Genomic DNA, 25,822 nt, shown 5'->3' on the forward strand with positions numbered 1-25,822 from the left:
ATAGAAAGCGGAAATGCTTTAGCTGTTAAGTTCTTAGAAAAGCAAAGCACAATCCTGTTTTTTCATTTTAATGTTATTCATGTTTAGTTGCTGTTTATTTATTTATTCTTATTTATTATGCCCCCTAATTAAACAATCAATTATATCTTTATCATTATCAAAGCATCACACTTTCCATCTCATTTTGTAGAACTAATCAATAAAGTGCACTTTTTCACTTTTCCTGCCACTTTTAAATCATTTCAGATGATTCCCGACGACCCCGAAGCCGAACTTGGTCGAAAAGAAGGGCGTCTTTTTGACCGAACAATTGACGCCTAGCGATGGCACCAAAAAAGAAATCATCCAGGTCGAAATTCTCACGACAACCCTTCACAGCCTTTTCAGGGGCCATTGCGGACATCTATCAATTTAAAGTAGCGCAAGAACAATACAAAAGGCGAATAAATAAGGAAACTATGCGACAGGCTATTTGAAGTGTTTCTTGTCTCTAATCTCTTGTCTCTAGTCTTCTAGGGAAGCCGTATATATATATATATATATATATATATATATATATATATATATATATATATATATATATATATATATATATATATATATATATATATATATATATATATATATATATATTGCCGCGTGCCTAGCGCCGCGCGACAGCCGTGTTTGGTGCCGACGACGACGAAGCGGTTATTGGCACGAGCGGCGCGCTGGTTGCTGGACTCTGTGATCGGAACGACAAGCCGACCGGCTACGTGTACCTTCACGGCTCCCTGTGACTTCAGTGGTGACAATATATATAGTTGCACTATATATATATATATATATATATATATATATATATATATATATATATATATATATATATATATATATATATATATATTTGCATTACTGAAATATTTTTATTAAACATATTATCCTATCTGCTCGCACCTTAACCTCTCGCCGAAAAGTATGCACGTTTTTGCCGCTTTTATATCATATATTTGACTTTTTTCCATTCTGTAGGATTTGTACCTATTCATGGGCGTTATAAGTTATCGAAAAAGTCAATGCCTGATAAGTAAGCCATGAAGTTAGAATTTTTTTAGGATCAACAAATATTCCATCCAGTTGAAATGGAATTGCTTTGTCGGATTCCATGGGGAACTAAATCTAAAGTTTTCAAACATTGATTTCATGTGCTTTTTTCAGGCTGTCGGGTCATGCACTAGGAATAGCCTACCCTGCATCTATCTTCAGTAGAGGGTGGCCATGTCGACTGCCTGGTGGTCCTTCACCCGAGACCGTCGTCCCCTGGTTGACCTGCTGTGCGTACTGTACGGCCTGAGCTCGTGGCTGGCCATCACTGGCCTCTGGATGGAGCTGCCTCTGCTGGTTCACGCATTGCCCGAGGGATGGGCACTGTCCGCCTCCCTTAGTTTGGCCATTCAGCTTGGAAACGTCGGCCCTCTGTTGTACGGCCTTGGACGCTTTTTCTGTGCCCGCTACTGCACGGGGCCCCGTGCCCTCAGCGCTGCGAACCATGTGCAACTCTGTGTCGGACTGGCGGCCTGCGTTGTTCTCATTTGCGGGTGGAAAGTCACTACCGTTGTGCTTGGACAAGCAACAAGCCTGGTTCTTCTAGTGTCCGCGTTTGCGCTCTCGATTGTAGACTGTACTTCATCCGTCGTGTACCTGCCTTTCGTGGGTCGTTTTCGGGAGGTCTATATGACGTCTTACCTGGTGGGCGAAGGTGTGGGGGGCATCGTGCCAAGCCTCGTAGCCCTTGCGCAAGGACTGAGTGAACCAGAATGTGCAAACCACACCGACATTCTGTCCATCGAAGGCTCGTTAAACACTTCTTTACTAACGAATGAGACGACCATATTGCTGAAGGTTGGTGCCACGAACTTCGAGCCTGAAGTATTCTTCGGCGTACTTCTTCTGTTGGTTGTGTTAAGCTATGCCTCTTTCTTTCTTCTGGACAACTGCAAATCTTTACAGACAGAGTGGGTGAGTACCACATTCAATCAATCAAACGTTTGCATACTAAGTAGTTGCGACAGAAGTAGGCAATATTTAAATAGCCAGCTTCACCATCAACGCCTACAATAAATTGTTATCATTCATTTGATCATAGGATTATTTACACACAGAAAGTAATTTATTTCAAAACGAGACAAATCCGCCAGACAGGTTCTGAAGAAAACGATAAAGTGTGCTATCCGTAGTTATTGTAACCCTACCCAACTTACTAAATAAAATATTTACGTGGCAGGAAAAGGAGCCTGAAACCTATGTTCAGCAAATAAATACGCTTGTAGTTTGCGGGAAACTGCAATGTAATAATGAGATTTCGCTGATTTTTATTTAAGCAGTCGATATGAATCATTTTATTTGCACACTTTTTTGTACTCCCGTACATTCAACTTATAATTAAAAATAGTTGCCTACATGTGAAGGGCACATTTGTCATCTACTACATACAAGCCTCCTCCTTTACAATTTTTCAAAAGCTTTTCTTGATTACAACTTAAAGGGCCAAGACGTCATAGCTGCTGCTCGACGGGCCAGCGCAGGGAAGGACCTCTTAAGCGAAGAAGCCCAGTGTTTCGATCAGATGCCGGAGATAGTCTGTGCAAAATGCTACAGTGACAGGCGCGCCACGAAGCAACGAAAATACAAATCAAAGCTCTCTCATGTTCTCTTTCGAGAAGCCAGCTTCCCCGCTGCCTGCGCTGGCCCGTAGAGCCGCAGCTATGACGTCTTAGTCGAAAACGACGTCCATTGGTCCGTCTCGCTGCCTGAGGGTGAAGGATGGGTGTCCATCGCTCGCTGCGCGCTTTTCCCTCTCCACGGCCGGATTGAATCCAGCGGCGCGCGCTCTTTCGCCCATTTTCTTTTTTTTTTTTTTTTTTTTTTTTTTTCAGCGCACGCGGAGGGTCCCTTCCCAACTCCCGCCTGACGCGGAGGAGGAAGGGAAATTTGTCTTGCGGAGGCTAGACGACTTGGCAGGAGAGTGAAAAACTTTGGCGAGGGAACGGAAGGAGAGAAACACGACAGAATCGGGTGATTGCGGTGGCTGTAACTGCGTTATAAGTTACTCTTTTCAAAAACATTTTGCGGCGCTCCGTTCTAGGGGCAAATTCTCACAGTCACCAGGGAAGAAAATATTTTCGACCGGAGGGTGGACAGTGGGTCTTTAAGCGAATAGCGAAAGTAGAAAATTTTTCACTGTATCTCCACAACAAGCCAATGATCTCCATGACGAGGTTGGTGACATCTCCCCCTTTCAGTTCGTTAACGCGGTGTGCGTGCAACTCGCACTGCAGTGGAGCGTCAGCAAGCGTCTTTCTTCTTTTCAGGACTGACTGGATATCTAACAAAGAAACCTTGTAGTGTAATTCAGCTCTAACCGAGGACTTCTTGCAGACATAATTATTTTGAATGTAAAAACCTTTCAGCGGGAGAAGGAACGACAGTCACGGCAAGCGGAATTGTGGGAAATAAACAAAACGACTCTCACGTCTTCATTGATGAGGGCAATGTGACTCTGATCGTAGAGCCCAGGGGCCAGGGAAGGGGTCATTACGCAATAGCATATTGTGTTAGTTCAGCGGACAACGCTTAACTGTAACCAGGAAGCATGTCAGAAAAAAATTACAGTTAATAGAAATTTGTTGTCATCGTGTTTCGAAACAAAGATCTGAGCATGCCAGGAGATCGGGCGCAGCATAGGCATGAAGCTACTTTTTTCAGCATTAGCCCCTGGCACAGGGGCCAAGCATGCCTATGCCAAGGCATTAGGAAACAAAGCTGTCTACTGAACGTGCCCGCAAAGAGTATTTCTGATAAAAAAATTCCTGATAAGGAAAGAGATCAGAACAGAAGAACAACAAATTTCACCTTACATCGAGGACGCAGTAACATCTTGTGCCGCGCACAGTGAAGTATGATAAACTGCATCCGCGAAATGCCTTCTCCTTGCGGCTTTGTGTGGGCGCTGGAGTTGATATTAGGTACCAGCGCCCTTGTGCCGTGCGCTTATTGTGAGCGGGAGGTGGCAATTCTAGGCACCGTTGCATTTTACTAAACCTGAGTGATTTCGCGCGATTTTACGTTTTTTTCTTTCGCGGATGGTTTGCTAAGCGCCTTGTTCACATTTTTCTAACTGGGAACCTCGAGTGGCTGCATTAACGCCAATGCCTGACCACAACATATAAAAAAAAAAGTTTCAGGGAACAGAAATTGGAGATACGGAAATATTTCCTGCTATACAAAATCCTTTTTTTTTTTTCAGATGTAGAGTTAAATAAGCAACGTAAGCACCAAAATGCGTTCAGAATATGCATAGATATACGCGCAATATATTTAAATATATTTTTTTTATTGAGTAATACCCTCAGACGAGATTAAAAATAGGTTTGCTAATTTTTCGTGCATATATATATTTTTTAATCATCAAAAATACTTGAAAGTACACTCCGAGAATATTTCGTGCCCCGCCGCGGAGGGGCATTGGTTCAGAGGCCCAACTACTACCCCGGAGTACCCGGGTTCAATCCCAACCGCGGCAGCTGCGTTTCAAAGGAGGCGACACGAAGGGGCATCCGTGTGGTGTGCGATGTCAGTGCACGTTCAAGATCCCCAAGTGGCGGAAATTACTCCCGAACTGTCCACTACGGCCTCCTTTATCTCTTTCTGCTTTCACTTCCACCTTCCTCCCTTCCTTTTCGGCGCGGGTCAGGTATCCACAGCACATGTGTGGCAGATACTGCTCTTTTCCTTTGCTGTGAACCAATTATTATTATTTTAAAAACGTGAAAACTGCACTTTCGCTTTTAGCTTGAAGTTTACAATGTTTCGAAGAAACCTTTTGTAAATATGAAATTATTTCGATCCTACTAGATTTGAAATCTTGCTAGATACACGGAATATATTTTTGAATCTGTCGAAATTATTAGCCCTGCGAATGTTTTTGGGGTGTATAATTACTTGCGGCAAGCGAGAGAACAGACACAGTATGAACGATGACGATAAGAACATTTTATTGAATGCCGGCGCGCCTAGAACGAGTGCTCCTCGCAGCTCATCGCAGCATGACATCTAGTGAAGCGTCGTAACGGCATAAGGCGAAGGGCGGTGCGACAGCCGGCTTTTCCCTCGTCTATAACACTCTCGGGGACCACCGAGAGGTTATCCCGAGCTTGGCCAAGATAGCACAAATATTAACAGGCACATGAAATGACCAGGCGTGACTAGATGAGCCGAGACAGAACAGAAACAAGATAACGGCCTGTCGCCACGATGATGTCCGAATGAAGGTTAGTCTGAGAAACATTCGGGCCACAGGTCTCCTACATATGATGGCTGAGGCTGACGCACACATGTCATAGGCAGGGGTGATGTCCTTATGTGTGGTGGTGTCTTGGTCAGTGAATCTTTTGGTTATGGTCTCCAATCAGTTGGGTAATATGATAGGATCTCTCTTCGTGTTTTGTAGTCATTTAGCTGTGCTTCTCCTTTGTCGTGTCTGGCAGTCGGGGCGCGGGACGACGTGGTGGAACGGCTGTCGCGTCGAGTCCGGCAGCCCAGGAAACATCGAGGCAATGCGTCCCAGAAATCCGCTGCCGAGGGCGGAAGCAAACGAAAGGTGTCAAATTTCCGACCGGAATGTGGAGGGATAAACTTTTTCCGAACCTCCCGCCAAAATCTTACGGGGCAGCAAGCAAAAGAAATATTGAAGGTTGATGATGACGATAAAATGATTTTATCGAAGTCTGGCGGCCCTACCGCGACCCTTTCTGCCCGCGCCACTGCTTACTTCATCCTCGTCCGCAACAATATTTAGGATACCTGAATACATTTGTGTTTTAGCTTGTTGGCAATAAATTAAAGATGCACTTATGGAAATATGAAATTAATTCGTCTGAAGTATATTTCATGCAATGCTAGATGCTGAAGCTTATATTTAAAATCTGCACTTTTTATTCATACCTAATCTCTGTCCCAAGTAGCGTGTAGCTACACTAACAGATATATGCTACTTTAAACTACTAATTGTACTGCAGCACTCAGAACACTGCACAAAGGATAGTTAAGAAATCTGGTGCAAATATTCTCAAAACCGACACCCCAGGGACGTCCGCCAGGGAAGATGTCTACTGCTACACGATGCCTATTGCAAGGTAGACTCCCCAACTGGGGGAGGGTGGTTGATCCTGGCCCTGATGCGGTTGGGACAGGTAGGTCAAAGCCGCTTGCGGCGGGGCCTAGCCTGTCATAAAATATGTATCTCTTGCAGACCGTCATTGCACCCGCCACCGCTCCGGTGGATGAAAATGGCTGTTGCGGCGCGCGTCTTTCTTTCCCTCTTCTTTTTCTTTCTTCTTTATTTTCTCTTCCGTCCGCATGAGGCAGCAGAGGTGGCTCAACTACAGAGCCAGTAGCAGGCCCATGCATTTTCCTTTCCCTCTTCAGTCGCAACAATCAACTAACAAACATGACTATTGAAATGCTCCCGTTAAGTGCAATCTAGTTCCCGCAGGCTTGCATACAGACGGATGATTTATCACCTAATAGGTCAACTCCTATAATGTTTTGAAGGTTGTACAGCAACGAGCATGGAAATTGATACGAAGATCAATTATTAAGAAATTATTGAGTGTTAGCCTTTTTGTTCTTGTGGGACAGCTAGGAAAATGCTTGGCGTATTCTTATTTTCTTACAGCATTGATAAGTACATATCTAGCGCATTTTCCATATGTTTTTTGTTTCAAGACGTGCATGTTTTTTCAGGTGCAAGTTGAGTGTATTTCAAGGATGCTACATTTTCAAGTCTTTGACATATTCTTTGTGTGTTTTTTCTGCTAGTATGAACAAAAAGGTATCAGCATATGAGTAATTTTTGAGACTACACTCTTAATCTGTTATGGAATCGTTTTGATACCAGCATAACAAATCGAACTGGATAAAGTATATTTCTAATATGTGAAAACTATAATTAGCAGGCAAAAAATCAAATATTAGCATCTTTGTGAAAATATGTACTTTTACTCCTCGTGTCCTTATAATGTATTCATTTTGATTTTTAAGTGTACAGACAAAAAATACAAAACGTATCATTAAATACATTTGAATTACATTTCAGCACCCTTTATTCTCTAAGGGTCTTGCAGAAAAGAAGGTGATTGATTGAATATAATGAAGTTCTTACATTAACGCGTGTTTCCTATTAAATGCTAAACCGCGTTAAAATAACGAACACATAAAATAAACAAACAGGATGACTTATATATAAAGTGCACAAACCTTTTGAGCAGAAAAAAATGTCATGCTGATGCTATTTTTTTCCCGAATGAATATGAAGCAAGAAGACTTCCGCCGAGAGATGACGCGCCGGTCACTGACATTTCCGGTGTCGCCAGAAGCCGTACGCCTGGACCTGTTTCCCTATTCTGAAGAACACAAGGAGACACTAGCCAAAGAGGACACAAAAAAGCCTGCCATCCGCCGCGACGGTGATGCACTCTTCCGACCGCGACAGCTAACGCGACGTTACTACGTGACACTATTGCTGATCCAGACATGGTGCAGCCTCCTGACTTTTGGGTTTCTGCCAGCAATACAGGTAGGTTGCTGCAGCGATGAATGCTTATTACAGCGAAATGTTTGATAGTCTCTTAAGGAACTCCAGCCTCAGCGTTGTGAGTGAAACATCACGAGCATACCTCTGGAAGGTGCAACTGGCACGCGACATGGCAGGGCACCGATTGGTTGTCAGCTTCCGTGACGTCATGAGACCACGTGGCATAATCGAGCTGTTAGTAGCTCAAGCTCGCGCAGCTTGTTTGGGAAGGAAGCATGAAGTAATCCACCAATCGACGTGACTTGATCCCGAGTCAAGTACCAATACCTAGACCACGTAACAAAATACTCTTGGGTTGTTTAAAGAGGACCTTCATACTTATGTCTGCTTGTCTTTCACATAACGCAGTGGCTTATGACTGTATGAAAGTGAGTATGAACAATAAAATCTAGGCACATATAAATAATTCGTGATAAATTTACCTTTAAACTGCCTCTACGCAAGCGAGAATTGGCTAGGGGAGCTGCAGACAAGGTTCACTATAGCTGTCGCATCATGACTGAGCTTAAATATCCAAGCATTTTTAAAAGCAATCTCCGTCTTCGTGGTAATTTATATTATTGATTTCCTTTAATCTATTTCCTAGAGTGAGATCTCAAAGCGAGTCTTGCTACAAGAGAAGCTGTTGTGGGGAGCTGCAGACATTTCGAAAACCTGGTTACTTTTAATGGGGCCTTGCAACCTTGTCCGCTAAGTTTTAGATGCATTCCTCATGTCACGGTGTTACCAAGTCAAACGAATTGCAGGAATTGGCGCTCTAGAACGGGAGATATTAGAGAATGAATTTTCAAAGCACAGTCAAACCAAATATTACCCTCAACTTAATTTTTTGGTGATTTCGATTTCTCATTTCACTCGCCCACTAAAAAGGCGCTGCGGAACCAATTAAAAGGGCCGACATGAGCAAGTCGCTAAAACTTCGTGCAAGACATCTTGCCATAGTTTTCTTGTCGCTGAAAAAATTACCGACGATTACGTTACTTCCTAATGCGAAATTTGAGCGCAGCAAATAAGCTGTTTCACCTTTTCAATAGATTGAGGCAAAGAAATCGAGCAACACATGTATGCGCTATCACAGATTTTTTTTTTTATTTTTCACACGTATTCCTTTAACAGACTCCACTAACAGTTCTTGACAGTAATGAAGGAAGCTTTGTGGTCGGAGAAATAGACTGATATATGTTCGACTTGGTACACCAATGCTTGATTCTCAAAGACGAGATCTATACAAGTGCCTCGCGAGGTTGTCACAGCCGTGGGACGCGTTACGAGCGATAGGAACGGGATACGAAGAGGCGTCCGTGTGCTGTGCGATGTCAGCGCACGTTAAAGATCCCCAGGTGCTCGAAATTACTCCGTAGCCCTCCACTAAGACTCCTCTTTCTCTCTTTCCACTTTCATTCTCGCCTTCCTCCCTTCCCTTACGGCTTGGTTGCGGTGTCCACAGAAAACAAGTGAGACAGTTACCCCGCCTTTCCGTTCCTATAAAAAATAAATCAGTTTTTCTACGCGGTCATGCCCCGCCGGGGTGGTCCAGTGGTAAGACGCCCGACTACTGTCCGGAATACCCGGGTTCGAACGCGACCTCGGCGGCTGTGTCTCGATGGAGGCAATACGAAGAGGCGTTCGTGTGCTGTGCGATGTCAGCGCACGTTAAAGATCCCCAAGTGGTCGAAATTACTCCGTAGCCCTCCACTACGGCTCCTCTTTCTCTCTTTGCACTTTAACTTCCACCTTCCTCCCTTCCCTTACGGCGCGGTTCAGGTGTCCACAAACTCGTGTGACAGATACTGCGCCTTTCCCTTCCTGTGAACCAATTATTGTTATTATCTACGCGGTCACGTTGTCTTGACTCGCTAGCGGCGGCAGCGGCATCAGACAGTCGCTGCTAGCGCTTCCTCCGGCGACCCCTCCCGCACCCCCCCCCCCCCAAACCCCCTTCCTTTCCTTGTGTTCTCCGGCTGCTCCGCGCTTCCTGTGAGGCTTCGGTTGCCAAGGGCCGGCTCGAACTGGGGGGATGAAAGTGGGGAGGCGCTGGTTACGAGGTCGACGCCGACGCCGACGCGAAACCCAGGAACGAGCGCCAAAGAGCTGCGCTCTAAAACATTTCCTCAAGTTAACGACCTCTCTTCCATGGCTAAGGCCACGTGGACGCCGTGCAGTAATAGATCGAGGAACAAAGAGGCCGGGGAAGGAGACATTCCTTTGGCACCATGCACCCCAAGCATTGTGCTTTTCTCGTGAGCCAACCCTTTGAACGCCCCTTTCTCTCCATCCGCTGGCGGCCTAGAATTTCAAGAAGCGGCTGGCTTGTCGTTCCATTCCCTCCTATTTAGCTACATAGTCTGAACTACTTCATATAGAAAAAAAAAAAGAATGTCCAAGGGTAGAAGCGAAGGTCATCCATAATCGCTTTCTTGCCGAACCCTTAAAGGACCCATGAAAAGCGATTTACTAGAGTTATGAAACGCGCACTAGCAGTAGGTATCCCATCATTAGCCCCAGACACATGGGCGATCGTAAATCAATCATCCTCTTCCTCTCAAATCAACCCACGCGATCGCGAAAGAACAAGAGAAGAAAACAAGTCAAGGCGGCACGCCAACATGCCCCGCCCCGCTCGCCTAACTTAGGAGCATGGAGGAAGGAAAGAACTTAGAAGAGGCCCTGACGTCATTTTTTTTTTTTTTTGAAGCCGACGCAGCCACGCCGCTACCAGATGCTGCAATGTCTCTCCTCATGCTTTACCCTCCGCGTTTTCTTCATCCGGGGCGCTCACGTACCTAGGGCCCTTAGCAGCGCTGTTGCTAGTGGCCCGAGTTTTCATACCAGCAGCGTCGCAGTTGCTAGTGGCCCGACTTGGCTAACCTTAAATTTTGACATTGCTTCCGCCACATTTCCTCCAATGCATTAGGAATGGCTAGGGCCTCTCCTAAGTTGTTTCCTTCCTCCATGCTTGGGAGCGTTCATTGAGCGGGTGCGCTTAGCGGCTCCACTGACGTCAGTGGTGAGGCTTGCGTGCGGCAATGGATCGCCCAAATCGGCTGATAGCGGTAGCCAGGGCCATTTTTATTGCGAAAGCAATACTACTCTAGGTTTCGAGTTTTCAGCGTAGCGCGGCCGGTAGCCACGTCTTACCCACGTGACGTTGTGACGTCACACCCTTACAAAAATGAGTTTTGAAACTCTATTGTTGGACTATTGACCGCCTTTTGAATTTACTGAATTTCGATAGACATTCAACTCCAGCTGAATGCAATCTTTACAGGGCCAACAGAATTTTCATTGTGTTCTACCCAATAGACTTTTTGTGCAATTTTTTCTATGTGCTTTTTGTTGTCAGTTTTCAACGTTCACGAACAATTAGCGTGTACTGTTCATGCTGACCCATGTTTTTAAGTATTTTTAGGCACAAATGATAAGAACATGATGTGACAATTTCGTTATGAATTTTTGGTCTCACTTGTAATCAACTATTGGCCACATTCTGCAAAGGGAAATATAAGAGCAGCATGCAGTTGCGTGCTCGTTCATGTTATATAAAAGTGCATACTAACGGTGCACACTTAGCTCAAGCTTCGCAACACAGTGAAAATAGGCCCTAAAAACTTCATGATGGCAAAGCCTCCATTAATAATGCAAATACATCGTTGAATGTCAATCAGAATCCGTAATGGATCAGCTTCTGTATGTCGCAGAAGGTAACTTTAGTGGTATGATATATTTTATATTTATCATAAAACAAGTTCAGTGAGTCATCATACTAACAAACAGGATCCTAGATTGAACCTACCATGTAGAGCAGGACAGAGCTTTTTTAAACCAATTTAAGACTTCGGAGGAATCCGCTCTTGGGTGGCAGCTTCTGTGCAAGGAGGACGTGTTTAACAAGTTCAACAGTCGCAGGCGTTTGGATTCTAGGCGAAAAGCCGGCGCGGGCGGAGGGAGCGTCTGCACTTTGGTGAGTGTTTTACTTTTTCCTATTCGTGTTTGTGCCAGTCTTGTACAGTGTGTGCTACAAGGTGAAGCCCGCATGTAAAAATTTCTAGCAGACAAACCAGCCTCGTCGGAAAAAAAAGGAGGGACAGAGAGAGAGAGAGAGAACGAGGCTTGTCTCTACTAAAATCCCTTGATAATTTGAAAGTAGCGACACTCTCCTCCGCGCCGCGCTTTCCTCCTCGATTCTCCTCGCGCGGCGGCGGCGAGTGCTGCGCACGACACGCTTTTTCTCCTTGACGCCCGCCGGCCGGCCGCAGCAGTGAGTGAAGCGCGAGCTTTTGGGCCAGGTCTGCGCTTTAGGAGTGCACAAAATTTTTGAAAAATTGCGACAAAAGCATTGAGAATGCCGAAAGTAAAGTTCATGAATTGATTGGTTTCTTCTTAGAACTGTTTGAATGGGGAATACTGATAAACAAAGTTTTGAGGCGAGTTCTGTGCTACAGACACTTTTTAAGTCTCATGATAAGGTTTTACTTTGTGCACTTAATCTAGTACTGCCTCTGACTTTGTGTTTGTTTTTTTTTTAGAGCGTGAAATCTGTCACCACGGTAAAACTTCGGAAAACGATCCAGGCTGGTGCTTTGAACTTCAAGATCAGAGAAGGTCAAAGCAGGACTTAGTCTATTTCGCTATACTGCCAAGCTATCTCTCTAAGCATAGTATATGTCACGTGATCAACCATGAGATTGGATTATTGGTTAATTGTACATGTATTTCGATCAATTACTGAGCCAAACTAATTGATACTTAGTAAATTGCAATTAAAATCTAAATTTTAGCTGCAACATCGAACCGTATACCGTTGGAAAACTTAGGCCAGGTGTAATGGCACTGTGCTAGTTAACGATCCGCGATAATCTGCGTTAATTAGTTAATTTTGTATAAAACCAAATTTTGAGCTGTTCCTTGCTGCTTCGAGGCAAGGAACAGGTTTGCCACGGCAGTTTTGATGTGATGCTGATGGAGGAATTAAATAATTTTATGAGTACGCGGCCCCTCACTGACTTCGCGTGTGGTTAAAAGACAGCAGGGTACACTGGGAGAAGTGGTGGGCCCTATTGCCGACACACTGAAGTTCTGGGGCAAGCATGCTGTGGTCTCATGCGCTATGTAAAATAGCTTGATTTCATTGAACGCAACAATCAAATAAAAAAATTACAAGGTGCACATAGGTCTTCAACGTGCGGAAATGAGTAAGCATATAACTGCCAATTCATTAACTGTCGCTATCCCATCTATCACTATATCTACTAATGCCAGAGACCTATCGTAACTGTCACTATCCGCAACGAACACTATCACCTCACTATCCGGGCCTATTACTATCATTTACTATTGTTATCCGTAACAGTCACCATCATTACCTATCACTATTCATAACCATCACTATTTAATCTGATGCCGCCCCATGACCCATTGATATACTTCAATTTTCATTGACTTACATTGTAAGTCATATCTCTATTATCTCATAATATCTGACGAGACAACTATACATTGACTTTTAATTCTTATAATTTCTTGTTTTCTCATAAATGGAGGTGGGAAAAGAGCAAGGCACAGAAATAACTAACTACTATCAGGGCGAGGTTCATGTCTCTGTCGAGGAGGCTTCCTTTACTTCAGGACAGGTCGGTGAGAGAAAATTGATGGAACTGCGTTTGGCCTGTTTTTTTTTTTCGAGTCCGTGTAATATTGGCCGCTCAAACTGGTCTTCAGTGAAATGTAGCTAGAACATAGAGCGATGAGTTAATCACTCAGGCTAGGTGAAAAAAAATCTTCTTGCATACAATTGAAATGAGTAATATGTTACAATGTTAAGAATTGTTGCTCGCAAAATGTTCCCCTATTTTTACATCATAACTCTAATCATTATTGATTGTTTAGGTTTCGTAAATGCAGAAAATTGATGCAATGATTCAGGCTGATTTGACATCGATGGGGTAACTTTTCTCGCAATAAATGAATACGCGGAATCGCGGTTTTAGGGCTCCAGCTTTCAAAGCGAAGGTAACCTGACAACGCCTAGTAGTCATGGTCAAAGTGAAGCGTGCGTGATCATATGAACACCTCCTGCACATTGGCCGTATCCCTGATAAAACGAACGCATATTTTTTAACCCACGCGTGCGTCGAAGCATGGCAACACATTCAAGAATTGAAAAAAAAAAATGCCGTACGACCTAACTAGTGCAGATTACCCGCAATACCTCGGGTTTACTTGCCAAAGAGTTTTTCAGTGCCAGCATTCATTGCTCCCGAGTAACCGACGCACACTACAAGTACAAGCTGGAAAGGCTAGCTCCTCTACAAGCCCCAATTTTGATTTTTAGTGAAGGAGGCCAGGGATCCTAGCATAATCGCGACAAATGCAATCGAGAGACTGTAATTTTCCAGTTATCTCTGACAGCAAAAAGCAGATTATAGCGCCCTGTTTCTGACTGTACAGAAGTCGAAGCGTGTTAAATGATGGAGCCTTGGAGCCTCGCAGAATATTCAGCATGCTGCAGAGGACAACCTTATTTTTATACAATGAACTTGCTGCCGCCGCAAAAATATTGAGGAGCAAGCAGGAATAAAAAACGCAGCTTCAAGTGACGCGTTATTTCGGGGAGTGAGAAAGGCACCCGACGTCGCAAACAACTCTGTTCTTTCTAGGAATAAACGTCTTTCGACTAATCTTGTGAATCCATTGACTCGTGCGCAAGCCGTCACGCTTGCCTTGAGATATCATGAATACCGCATAACCATCTTCAGGCCGCTTGCTGCAGTTGTACGCACAACAGCACGGCATAGAGCTTGCACGCTGCAATCAAAGCACAGCGCGCAATATTCGCTCGCCGAGACTAGGAGAAAAATGGCGCGAAGGAAAAAGAAAACACAAGGAAAACGCCGGACGTTGGTTTCCAAGGGCAACGGCAGGGAGACCAATCGTCGCTCAGGAAATCTGGCGGTGCGCCGGCCTTCAGCGAAGGGGCGCGCAGGGGGCGAGGAGGAGGCGAGGAGGTAGCGCGGCGGCGGCAAAGTTCAATCGTTGGTGGACTTATACTCCAGATGCTCCGTAATCTGGATGCCCCAGAGAAGAAGCGCCTCCTCGCAGAAATGCCATCGTTGTTCCCATCCTTAAGCCCCGTAAGCCGGCTAAACAACTATCCTCCTACCGTCCTGTATCTCTCATCTGCAGCCTGCAAGACCATGGAGTTCATTGACCTGGAACGACTCATATGGATCGCCAGAGCATCCAACTTCCTTCCAGAGAGGCAGACAGGATTTCGGAAGCACCGCTGTACTGCAGACTATAGCGGATGTGGTCTCCACCCTTGCGGAAGCCAAATTTGCGGGTGATGTTGTCTTCCTGGTTCTTCTGGATGTCCAGTCCGCTTTTGACAACCTGCCCCATACCATCATTGAGCAGGCTCTGGATGCCCTTGGAGTGACTGGGAAACTGCGTCGCTTTGTCTCGGCATTCCTCTCCAAACGCTCCTTCCAAGTTCGAGTTGGGCAAACACTTTGCTCTCCTCGTCCTGTTACATCTGGGGTTCCCCAAGGATCAGTCCTCAGTCCTTGGCTGTTCAACCTCGTCCTAGCGGGCCTACCGAACTTCGTTCAGCAGATCAGAATCCACAAAGTTTCCTGCTCCATCTATGCAGATGACATAGCCCTCTGGATCCGAGCTCCAAAGAGACGTATTGTCTCCGCTAGGAAGGCTATGCAACAGGCACTGGATGGCGTCCAGTACTTCCTATCATCCAAGGGATTGACCCTCTCGGCTACTAAGTCTGAGGCCCTCGTCTACCATCCCAGAGGAGCACGGAGTTCCCGCCGTCTTGCAACTTTGCATATCGAAGGAACCCCTCTTCCATGGAAACGCCAGGTGAGATACCTAGGTCTCACAATTGACGACCGTCTCACCTGGATCCCAGCTGACAAAGCCCTCATTCCCCATCTTGATCGTGTGGGAAGAGCAGTCCAGCGTCTCCTTGCGAATGGCAATGGTTGCTCTTCCAATTGGGCAATCAAGCTCTTCGAGGCAGCGGCGACATCGGTGATCCTATATGCCCTTCCCTTCGTCTCCCTTCGGTCGACTCGAGTCATTCGTCTCGACACGATTCGAAGGCGTTGGATTAGAAGATTCCTCGGAGTCCCTCAATCCTCACAGATTCCCGCTACCCTTGCGGAAGCTGGTATCTACCCTCTGGATCTTCTCCTCGCCCAGAGGGGACTGACCCACATTGATCGGCTCAGCCATGCTCCAGATGGTGCCTCACTCCTAGCACGGCTGCACAGCAAATCCCATTCTCGTATGGGTAAGCTGTATACAGTGTACAGAGAAATCATCGGTCCTGTCCCAGGTTTCTCAGTCCTACCCCCTCCACCCAATCGACCCCCAATTCCTGTCTTTTTGGATACGGATGGTCACACCACACGTCACACCCCTGCAGCTGCCTTCCAGCAGAAACTGCAGCCCTCCTTGAGGAGTGTAGAGGATCTACACTCCTCTTTACGGATGGCTCGGTTCGACCCGCTACCTTCCAAGCAGCTGCTGCTATGACAGCACCGCAGCTAGACCAGTCTAGGTCCTGCCGACTGTCATTCCCTGCCAGTTCAACAGCTGCTGAGCTGGCCGGTCTACATCTAGCCGCACAGTTAATTGCTTCCAGTGTCCCTCCTGGACCTGTGAATGTTCTGTGCGACTCCAGATCTGCTCTGCAGCTCCTGACTATCTACCACGGCACCAACCTCTCGGTGAACATTCTCCGAGCCCGTCTCCTAGCCCTCCAGGACTCGGGGTATCAACTGGCCCTACATTGGGTTCCAGGACATACTGGAGTCCAGGGCAATGAAGAGGCGGATGCCCTGGCCAAAGCGGCGCACGACAACGGCCCCCCAGTCACTGAGGCTGTCACACCTTTTGACTTTTCAAGATCTCTCTTGAGAAGGTCGATAAGGTCTTTCCATCCTGACCGTCGTATTGCCGCTGGTGAACATCTTCAACGGCTCTCTGACAAACTTTCACGGAAGGACAAATCCCTCCTCCTACGACTTCGAATAGGCTGCACGTGGACTCCGTCCCGCATGTATGCCTGTGGCCGAGCTCCCAGCCCAGCCTGTCCCTCTTGCGGCAATACTGGCACACTGGGACACTTGCTCCTCGTGTGTCCAGCCTCCGCTGGCCATCGCCAGAAACTCCTGAATGGCTATCGGAATCTTGGTCTGCCTGCTGATACGGAAGGGCAATTGCTCCTTCCAGCTCGGAACCAACTTTCTGCTCACCGGCTCTTCCTGATTTATCTGGAGGAGTCTGGCCTTAGCTCTGTTCTGTAGGCCTGCACGGGCCTATAGTGCTTCGTGCGCGAATGGCGGCGACATATCCGGCGTCAGCAACCTTCCCCTCCCCAACCTTCCCCTAATCTCAACTTCCCTTTCCCCCTGGTCACCAAGAGTGCTGCCACAAAGATGGCTAACATAAGACGTGACCAGTACCTCCTTCCCAAAAATAAACCATAGTCACCACCACCACCACCACCCAATCGTTGGCGTAACTTTCAAAGTATCAAGGGGCTTTAGTCTCTACGCGGACGCTGGGGCCGATGGAACGCCAGCTGGAATGGCGACATTTTCTTTCTTTTTTTTAACCGGTGACCGTTTTTGACGGATTGTTCGGCACAGTGCTGTACTCTTTCGATACGCTACTCGCGCTGAGATGGACACATTATCGAGATCATAATATGCCTCTGTCACACATTGTGGATTATTGAATCTGTGCAGCTCCGCCATTTTTGCAGTGTTTGTTTTTGTTTCCACTCATTTTAGTGCCTATAGTTGGTAATTTTGCTTCACGTTTTCTGGGTAGTAATGCTTGTGACCTGCGCTTTGCTATTTATATTCACAATGGGATCTTTGACGGCAGAATATATTGTTTATCAGGGAGAAATGAACGATGAGGTAGTGCTGCAGAGCTGTGGAGGCGGCGGTCGATGCCGTCTAAGCAGTGAAAGACAGTGACAACTCATTTTAGACAAGAAATTTTTTGAGCTATGACGTGGAGCTGCGCACAAATGCCTTTGCTCTATTTTTAGGTTAGTATATACCGCAACTTAATTATGATTTATATTGTTTATTTCAGCATCACATGCGAGGAGTTCCCGGACGTATCAGCGTTTTACGCAAAGAACAGCCTGGCGTCATACCTTGCACATGAATTGAAATAAAGCAAATAAACAACCCAGCTCATGTTATGGGTTCACCAAAGATGCATATTTTTTCTTTCTCATTAACGCGCATTTTTTATTCTGTGTTCCCTTTCCGCTGCGGATTAACAGAAAATGCTGCGTGATCAACGGTTAGCCAGGTGCAGGCACGAAGTGGTTTACATTAATGCAAAAGTCGCACAGCACATATCCTTGCTGCGGTCAGTCAACACATTCTATGTTCTGCTCGACCAATCAACAATTTAGTCAGTTTAGTGCAGGTTAATGAGTGAGTAAGTATAATGGGGCTTAAAAGATCAAAGTCTGTTTTGTTCTTTTATGCCTCAGATCAGACAGGATTGTTCATTGGTCGGGCAGAACATAGAATGTGGTGACTTATCGCAGCTAGGAGATGTACTGTACTACTTTTGCATTAATGAAAATCACCCCGTGTCCGCTCCTGGCAAACCGATGGTCGTGTACTATTTTCTGTTTTTCAGGAGTGGAAAGGTAGCAGAAAATCAAAAAGGCGTCACTTGCAGAGTTTCTGAAGCATTTGAGCCTAAAATCAACAGAATTTCAGTTGCGCGAATTCCAAAAGCGCTCTTAAGAAACACATGGGCCACTATTCCAAAAGACCTCAACATGGGGTCAACACGGCACCTTCAAAGATGTCGATGATTATCGATAGAGTTTCAACAGCCTATGTTGACACATCTGATCCGAATTTCTATAGACTCCCAACATGCATTTTTGTAAGGGTTGCACCCCGCGTGACACTCGGTTGAGACCTGGTCAACCAACTCCAGCGATCGGCAGTAGCTGCCAACTTGAATCTCTCGTTCCCCATGGGACGGTTATGCCAGAATCAGCCTGCTAGGACCCTGGCATTCACGTTACCCCTATAGGACACTAAGGCACGTTCATACGGCTTGGTTAAAGCGGGTTTTTATATGTGGGCTGAGGAAAAAGAAAACGAGGAGAAGAATGCTCGGTCACGCGCAGGTAGTATTTTCGGTCAGTATTTGGTTTAGCAGCGTTGAACCATAGTAGTTGTTTTTCAAATATTTAGAAATTATTGGCTACACGTAAAGCTCTAAATTATGACTCGAATACTTATAAAAACCTCCCCCTATGAATTGCCTCCATTAGAATTTTACCCCAAGTAGCATTTCAGAGACACTTTAAGCGCGTAGCTTATGTGTGCCCGAATTTTTACCGGTGCAGAAGGGACACATCGTCAAGGAATAGCACATAAGCATAAGCGGTAGATGTTTATAATATATTGTCATCGGGCGTATGCCTTCGTTAATATTACATTGCAATATGAACTTGTCTCCCTATAAACTTGGAAATGTTCAGCTAAAACTACACTCTAAATTTATTAAAACGACGTAACAGGACAGGGAATGTCCTATTTCTCCTCCACACTTTATAGATACGCGCTATATTGACTTTTGCGAATGGTAATCGTGTGAACAAAGGATGGACAATATAACGTCGTTTATGAAACCGATGACTGAAAACAGTACATTGAGTTTGCGAAATGCATGTAGTTATGAAACTGCAGGAACGTTCTTCGCAGTAAAATATCAAAAGGCTGCTTTGCGGACCAAGCACGTCAGGCCACTAGTGTTGCACTACGTGTTCGTGTCAGAATTCGACTGCGCCACTGCAGAATTGCCTCAACTGCCGAAGAATCGAGTTTTTGTAGAAACTAAGTGCAACAGCTGTTCTCTTCTCTTGCTTCGCGAAGTTGCCGATGTAAACGACGTCATGCTGCGACCTATCTGATGAGCTTTGAGCCCGGTGCGTCATTCTGGGAGAGAGACAATAGGCAATCGACTGGCTTGTGTGGAGAGTACCCGCTTTGTCCAGCCTGTCCACTGGTAGCCCCATAAAAAGTTTTAAGGTACTGCTAATTGAGACAGGAATACAACAGTCATGCCAAACTTTTGCTTCTTCATGCGCGTTCCTGGCAAACAAAGCTGTGTCCTACTTGGATGGTCCCAATGCTTAACTGAACAGACCAAAGCACTACAATTTCTCGAAGCAATATGGTGGTTACCTCTTTGTATATTATTCTGATCAAGACGTTATATTTATTTTCTATACTGCAGGCTCCCTTATGCGGCCCAAGCAATTGGGCCTACAAAACATTTGCACTGAGCACAGAACACAAGAAATGTTCACCTTGGGGCAATATTATGTGCCTAAATAAATCTAATATTACTAACTATTTGAAATGTCTAACTCAGTAAAAAAAACAATCTAGAAGTGGCTCTTGCTGACGTTATCTATATGAAATAATCAACCGCTGTTAGCAGTGAACAACATGCACGTAAAACATGACTAGAAAAAATGAGCACATGACGATAACACTATCAATACTTAAGAATGGACACTCAAACCTATGCCGATGAACTAAGAATACGCAACGGCTCATGCGCTGTTTAAATCAAGTAAACGAAAATAAAAACATAATCTGAATAATTAGGAGCCCCTTGGGGAAACTGATGCGCTCCGGCTTCTGAATAATAATGGCTTTGATCTTTGTAACGATTGTTGTTAAACTTGACGCAAGGGCGATGAAAGAATCCACTTTGTTCCGTTCTCGGATGGCGACAGGAAAAAAAGTGAATTCGTAAATGCATCCATATGACAGGAATAATAAGTTAATGCGCGAGCATGTTTGTGGTGTGTCTATCAATTATCTGAAGGGTAAATATATTTGACACATTAATGTGATAATTGCTATGATGTTGATATAAACATTTCCAACGCGCTTGCTTTGCTCTTATTCAATGTGTCATAAGACCTGAGATGCCTGCCTATATTTGTTATAAATAAACAGCAGTGTCTTTCTTTGCATTTTTTATAGTTTACTCTGTTAGCGGCTCTGTGTGCGGAAACCAAACACTGTGAGCTTGCTAAATTAGCTCTTATAAACTTTTATACGCTATGACGGTCAGGTGCAAGCCGGATGCCCCTTCTCAAAAAGAAACATTTACGCAATGCTCGATGTTCCATTGTTTATGCGTGCGTCTCATGTGAAGTCAGAAGTTAGTGGTACATAAAAATACTTATACCGTGGGATTTTAATAAGTGGAGTGCCATGAAATGCTGTAATGGAAACATTATGGTTCTTTTTGTAGTTGTTATCATACACACAGAGGTTTTAGAATAGTCATCTGCTGTCTCTTGCTCCAGTGCAGCATGTGTCAAGCGACTGCGAAAGCGCAATGGGGTCATGACGATTTTCTAATTTTTGGTATATGATGCAGTCGTCTGCAAATAGCTTAAGGTTACAGTTCATTTCAGCGGTGATATCATTTATATACATTAGCAATAGTAGCGGTACAAGGACGGAGCCTTGCGAAGCTTCCTTAACTATCGGGGTTATTCTGGAAGGCATATTTACAGACATTACAAATTGAGAACGGGTATGAAGTCTTTAGTTCAGCCAAGAACTTTCCCCTACCCAATCTTGTATTGCAGCTTTAGGATTAGTTTGTCAAGGCACTCGCAATGGTTTGGAAAAATTAAATCACCGGGAGGCTGCGGGAGGCAGCGCATGGGCCCATAGGAATGCTGCGCGACGAAAAGATAGCAGCGACTGACTGATGCCGCTGACGCCGCTAGCGAGTGAAGAGAACGTGACTCTGCGTTTCCGCTTGGGATGCACGCACTGTGATCCGCTGATAGCGAGCCGGTGTTTCGGCAACCGGAGAGCAGCCTCGCCACCACGCAGGAAGAGGGGGGGGGGGGGGGGGGGAGGGGGTATAAGCAGCGGCGATCGAACGGGGGAGCGCACGCATCAGTCAGACAACACGCACGGTCGGGGCTACGCAGGAAGAGGGGGGCTGAGCTGGGGGGTTGAAAGGGAGTCGGAGCTGGTTACCCAGTAAAGGGCGCCAAAGAGTTGCGCTCTAAAATGTGGTGGTAGGACGCAAGTTCGACGGCCGCTATTGATGCTAAGGGCCACGTCTTGGACCACTTCTGTTAACTGAGTGAGGGTCGATAGTCGTCGACGGAATCCGTGCTGGTCAGGTTTAGCAAGTTTTCCTGCTCTAGATAATCAGTTAGGCGTTTTGAGATTACATGTTCGAAAACTTTACCTGCTATGCTTTATGGCATTGCCGTCTTTATGGACTGGAATTATCTTAGCCAATCTGCTGTCATCCAGTTGTTTTGACAACGGGAGTAATTTGCGGAATTCAAACTGAGGTGTCTACTGGACAATTCTGCGTACTACTTTCAATCATGTCATCGTCATGTAATTCACCGTCTTGGAAATGCTTCTAAGCAATGAAATATTCGCACGTACAAAAATGAATCAAAACCCCGTTATAAACCAGCTGGAAGAAATTACCATGGATCACTCGTCAGGGATGTTTCTTTCTTTTCTTTTATCCCATCCTACAAAAATGGTTTTAAGGAGATACAGTAATTGTTTCAGTTTTCAGAAAAAAGAAAATAAAACTTTTCTTGAGGAAACGCGAATTGAAGGCTATGAAGCTGTGTAACTGCAAGCTATAGATTCCAAAGCCGCGCTGTGAGGGAGTGAGAGAAGTTTGGAAAGGAACAATCAATGGATATCTGGCATCGTCTCTGGGATCGTTCAACCATTAGGGAGTTTCTATCACCCCTTAACACAGCCCAGCACACTACCGCTTCTTGCGTTGGACCTTTTTCGTAACGCACCAAATGTTGAATCCATCACGAAGTAATTTAGTTACTGCATAACTGCATTTCCTCGGTAATCAACTTTTTTTCCTTCTGTCAAGGTTTGGTTCAAGATGCAATCGATCCCGTGCGACTGCGTGTTTCTATTCGTCAACATATTTTGCATCATAATATTCTGTTGCATATCGCAGTCGTACTCCTGCCTCCCATATGGTCCGCGGGCGCTGCACCTAGCAGTGACGCTGTGCGGGATCGCGTACCCCGTGGCCTGCGCGCTCGCCATGTTCGTGGTGCTGCGCCGGATGCACCAGCTGTGCGCGCAGACGCTGCTGGGGACACTGGGTGCCACCTACATCACGCTCACTGCAGCCACCAGTCCTACGCCGCCGCTCGTGGACACAGACGAGGGCACAGTCCTCGTGGTAAGTGACGCGTAGTTGTGAGCAGTGATGTCACGACCATCATGCTCGTTTTTATAGTTTCAGTGTGAGACCATATCAGAGCTGAAAGCAAGAACCCGTAGCGATTCATGAAAAGGCAGAAAACGTGGCAACGACAGTTCGACCAAACTTCCGTTGATCTGGAGGTCATGCGGCAGTGAGTACATAGGATGGCCAGTTTCTCAAACATAATACCTCCACCGCCTTCAACAAATCTTCACTTACCTGAACCTCCCCAGCTGTTTCATGTTCTCACAGCTTGCGATCATTGATTTTCTCGTCGTTACTGGTAGATCGGATGGCTCTTCACTATTCTACCATTCTCATTATCGTCCTGATAAGTTGGGCTACTAGAGAGATGAGTGTAATACTCTTCGTCTACTCTCACTGTGTTAACCATAATATTGATATTACCTGCCTTGTCTCTTAATGCTTAGATCTTATTTCTACCAAGCCTAGTTTCCTCTTTGACCGCCGCTCTTTAAACAGCGCTCAGTTCTCGCCAAATTATAAATTGTTAGCACGGTCAGTTTACGGTTATTAATTAACTTTCATGCTTAGGCGGCCTTATTTCCTTGACGGATTTCAAATTTTTATAATCCCCGTTTTTCGTTCTGATGTTTCGCTTCCTTATGTGGTTTACCGGTATCATGCCTAACTATTCCAACATGAACTTTCACTGCGGGTGCGTAATTATATCCAGAATGGAACACTAGAACTTACATTCAGCACTTAAATAGTTATCATCGGGTAGAACAAATATCTGTTCAGTAGCGAGACCCTGAATTCCTCTATTTCCTCAGTTTATCTCTAGCTTGTTAACATCCTTCTTGCGCTCCCTTTCCAGGCTTGATGACTTTTCTAATTCTATTTTGAGAACTTCCTATATTATGGTCATTTAATCATACCTATCCTATGACATCCACATCCTCTGAATGCGAAGGATAGAACACAGCGTGATCTTTTTTATTTTTTCTCTCAAAATGGTGCGTTTCTATGTTCAGTTCCGGTTCTTTCTATTGCTAAAAGACGTATTCAGGGTCGCAAATTAGTTCGTTGTGCCAAATCCACAAAACCTCGGCCCTGCTATTCGCACACCTTTTGGCATGCGCGCCGACTACTTAGCTTTCCGCCGCATACTTGCTTGCCTAGGTAAGCGATTGAAACCTTTCAGTTGTGTAGTATACTGTGTTTGAACTTGTGATTATTTTTGGTTTACCGCTTCCCAAAAGCTCTAGACTACCTGATCACTGTCTTTGGCTGTCACAACCTGTATTCACCCTGAACCAGAGTTCATTTAATACTTAGTAGTTTATTAAATCATACTGATGAGGACGCTTCATTCAATAATGCTATAGGGTAAATGCCAGCAAACTGAATTTCGATGGCAATTTTTCCGGAGCTAGAGATTCTGAGCATACTCTGCAGAGTCACAGGTCTAACAGCTGCCGCGATTATTTGCATGACAGACGCTGGAACTGAGAGTCGTGACTTAATTGGTGCAGCCATATAAACGTACGTATGTAAACGTTAAAAGTAAGCATGTAGTTGAAGTGATTTCCTCGATGACCTGTTAGCTGTTTTGCAACATTAACTCAGGGACACGTGATTGGGGCAGACACCTTAATAAACCGACATTGGTACCTGCGCGCAAGTACTCTTCCTATTAGGTACGTGAATACGCCTGCAAAATAAATATATTAAACTCAGCTCCTTTACGAGGAGATTACATGAATGTAATGGTTTGCTAGAGAAAATTGTCATAGGGAGCTCGTCGCTGGTACCTCTAATTTTAACTACTTTTTTCAACAACACTTGCCCTTCCATTTAATGCTTTTTTGTAATAATTGAAGGTAATGGTTATACAACATTTTTACTTGATAGTCAAAATATTGCCAGGGGAAAGAATATCAGAGTGTGTGAGACTCGTGCAATCATTGTACTATGCACTTGTTTATTTAGTTTTTCACTGACGTCGATTCGAAAAGGAATTAGTATTGATGTCTGTATCATAGTGTTTTATTGCATTCCCCATACCCTAATGCCCGTAAGAGCGCTGGAGGCATTTGGAATGAATGAATGAATGAATGAATGAATGAATGAATGAATGAATGAATGAATGAATGAATGAATGAATGAATGAATGAATGAATGAATGAATGAATGCTTAAATGAACGAAATGTCAGTCGTGCCTTAGGAACATTATACTAAAGTGCTTCTGGATGGTCTAGATGTGTACTATAGTTTGCCCACATCGCTACCCAAAGGATACTGGTCCCATGGCAACAGTCGGCAAACCGATTTTCTATTCAGCGAAACTACTTGTCGCGCCGCGCAACCAACTGTGTATTTCTAAATACAGTGTGGACAACACATTTTCGTTGACTCCTAAATTGGCTAAACAACAAATTGAAGCAAAAGTTATGCCAAAACTGCAATGCATTTTATTGGCATCAAACATCGTGGTGGGAACTCATTCTGTCCAATAGCATCCGCGAGTGCAGTTTTCACCACCCTCAAAGGATGCTGTCGGATGTGACAATAAATATTTATTAGAATTGTTTCAACGGCTCAAACGTTTTTCAGCTGATTGTCCGGATAACGTATTCGCGGCCTGTATCTAACTACTGGATTTCCGCGTGGGTCCTGCAGGTGTGCTGTTGGGTGGCCACGTTCTTGGTGCTGAGCTACGCCAAGACCATGGTGACCCTGGTTCTTTCCACCTACGGGGAGAAGGCGCTCTTCTGGGTGGGTGCTTGCACGCAGCTGGGCGCCCTGGTCGGTAGCCTGGTACCATACCTGCTGATCAGCCACCTGCGACTCTTCTCCGAACGAGAGCACTGCGCCGACGCATGAGGAGTAGCTTTGGACTT

The 25,822-nt window shown here is 45.2% G+C and overlaps 1 protein-coding gene across 1 annotated transcript; it reads left to right on the forward strand.

Moving 5' to 3' along the window:
• Positions 1-1,255: 1,255 nt before the first annotated feature.
• Positions 1,256-25,822, forward strand: LOC146170650 (riboflavin transporter 2-like). Its single transcript, XM_084586870.1, has 4 exons — positions 1,256-1,998; positions 7,355-7,615; positions 22,700-22,930; positions 25,602-25,822. Exons 1-4 carry the CDS (start codon positions 1,258-1,260, stop codon positions 25,803-25,805), a joined length of 1,437 nt encoding a protein of 478 aa, XP_084442996.1. The 5' UTR covers positions 1,256-1,257; the 3' UTR covers positions 25,806-25,822.

Source organism: Amblyomma maculatum, unplaced genomic scaffold (assembly GCF_055883805.1).
Source record: "Amblyomma maculatum isolate TAMU_Amacu unplaced genomic scaffold, ASM5588380v1 scaffold_100, whole genome shotgun sequence".
NCBI lineage: Eukaryota > Metazoa > Arthropoda > Arachnida > Ixodida > Ixodidae > Amblyomma > Amblyomma maculatum.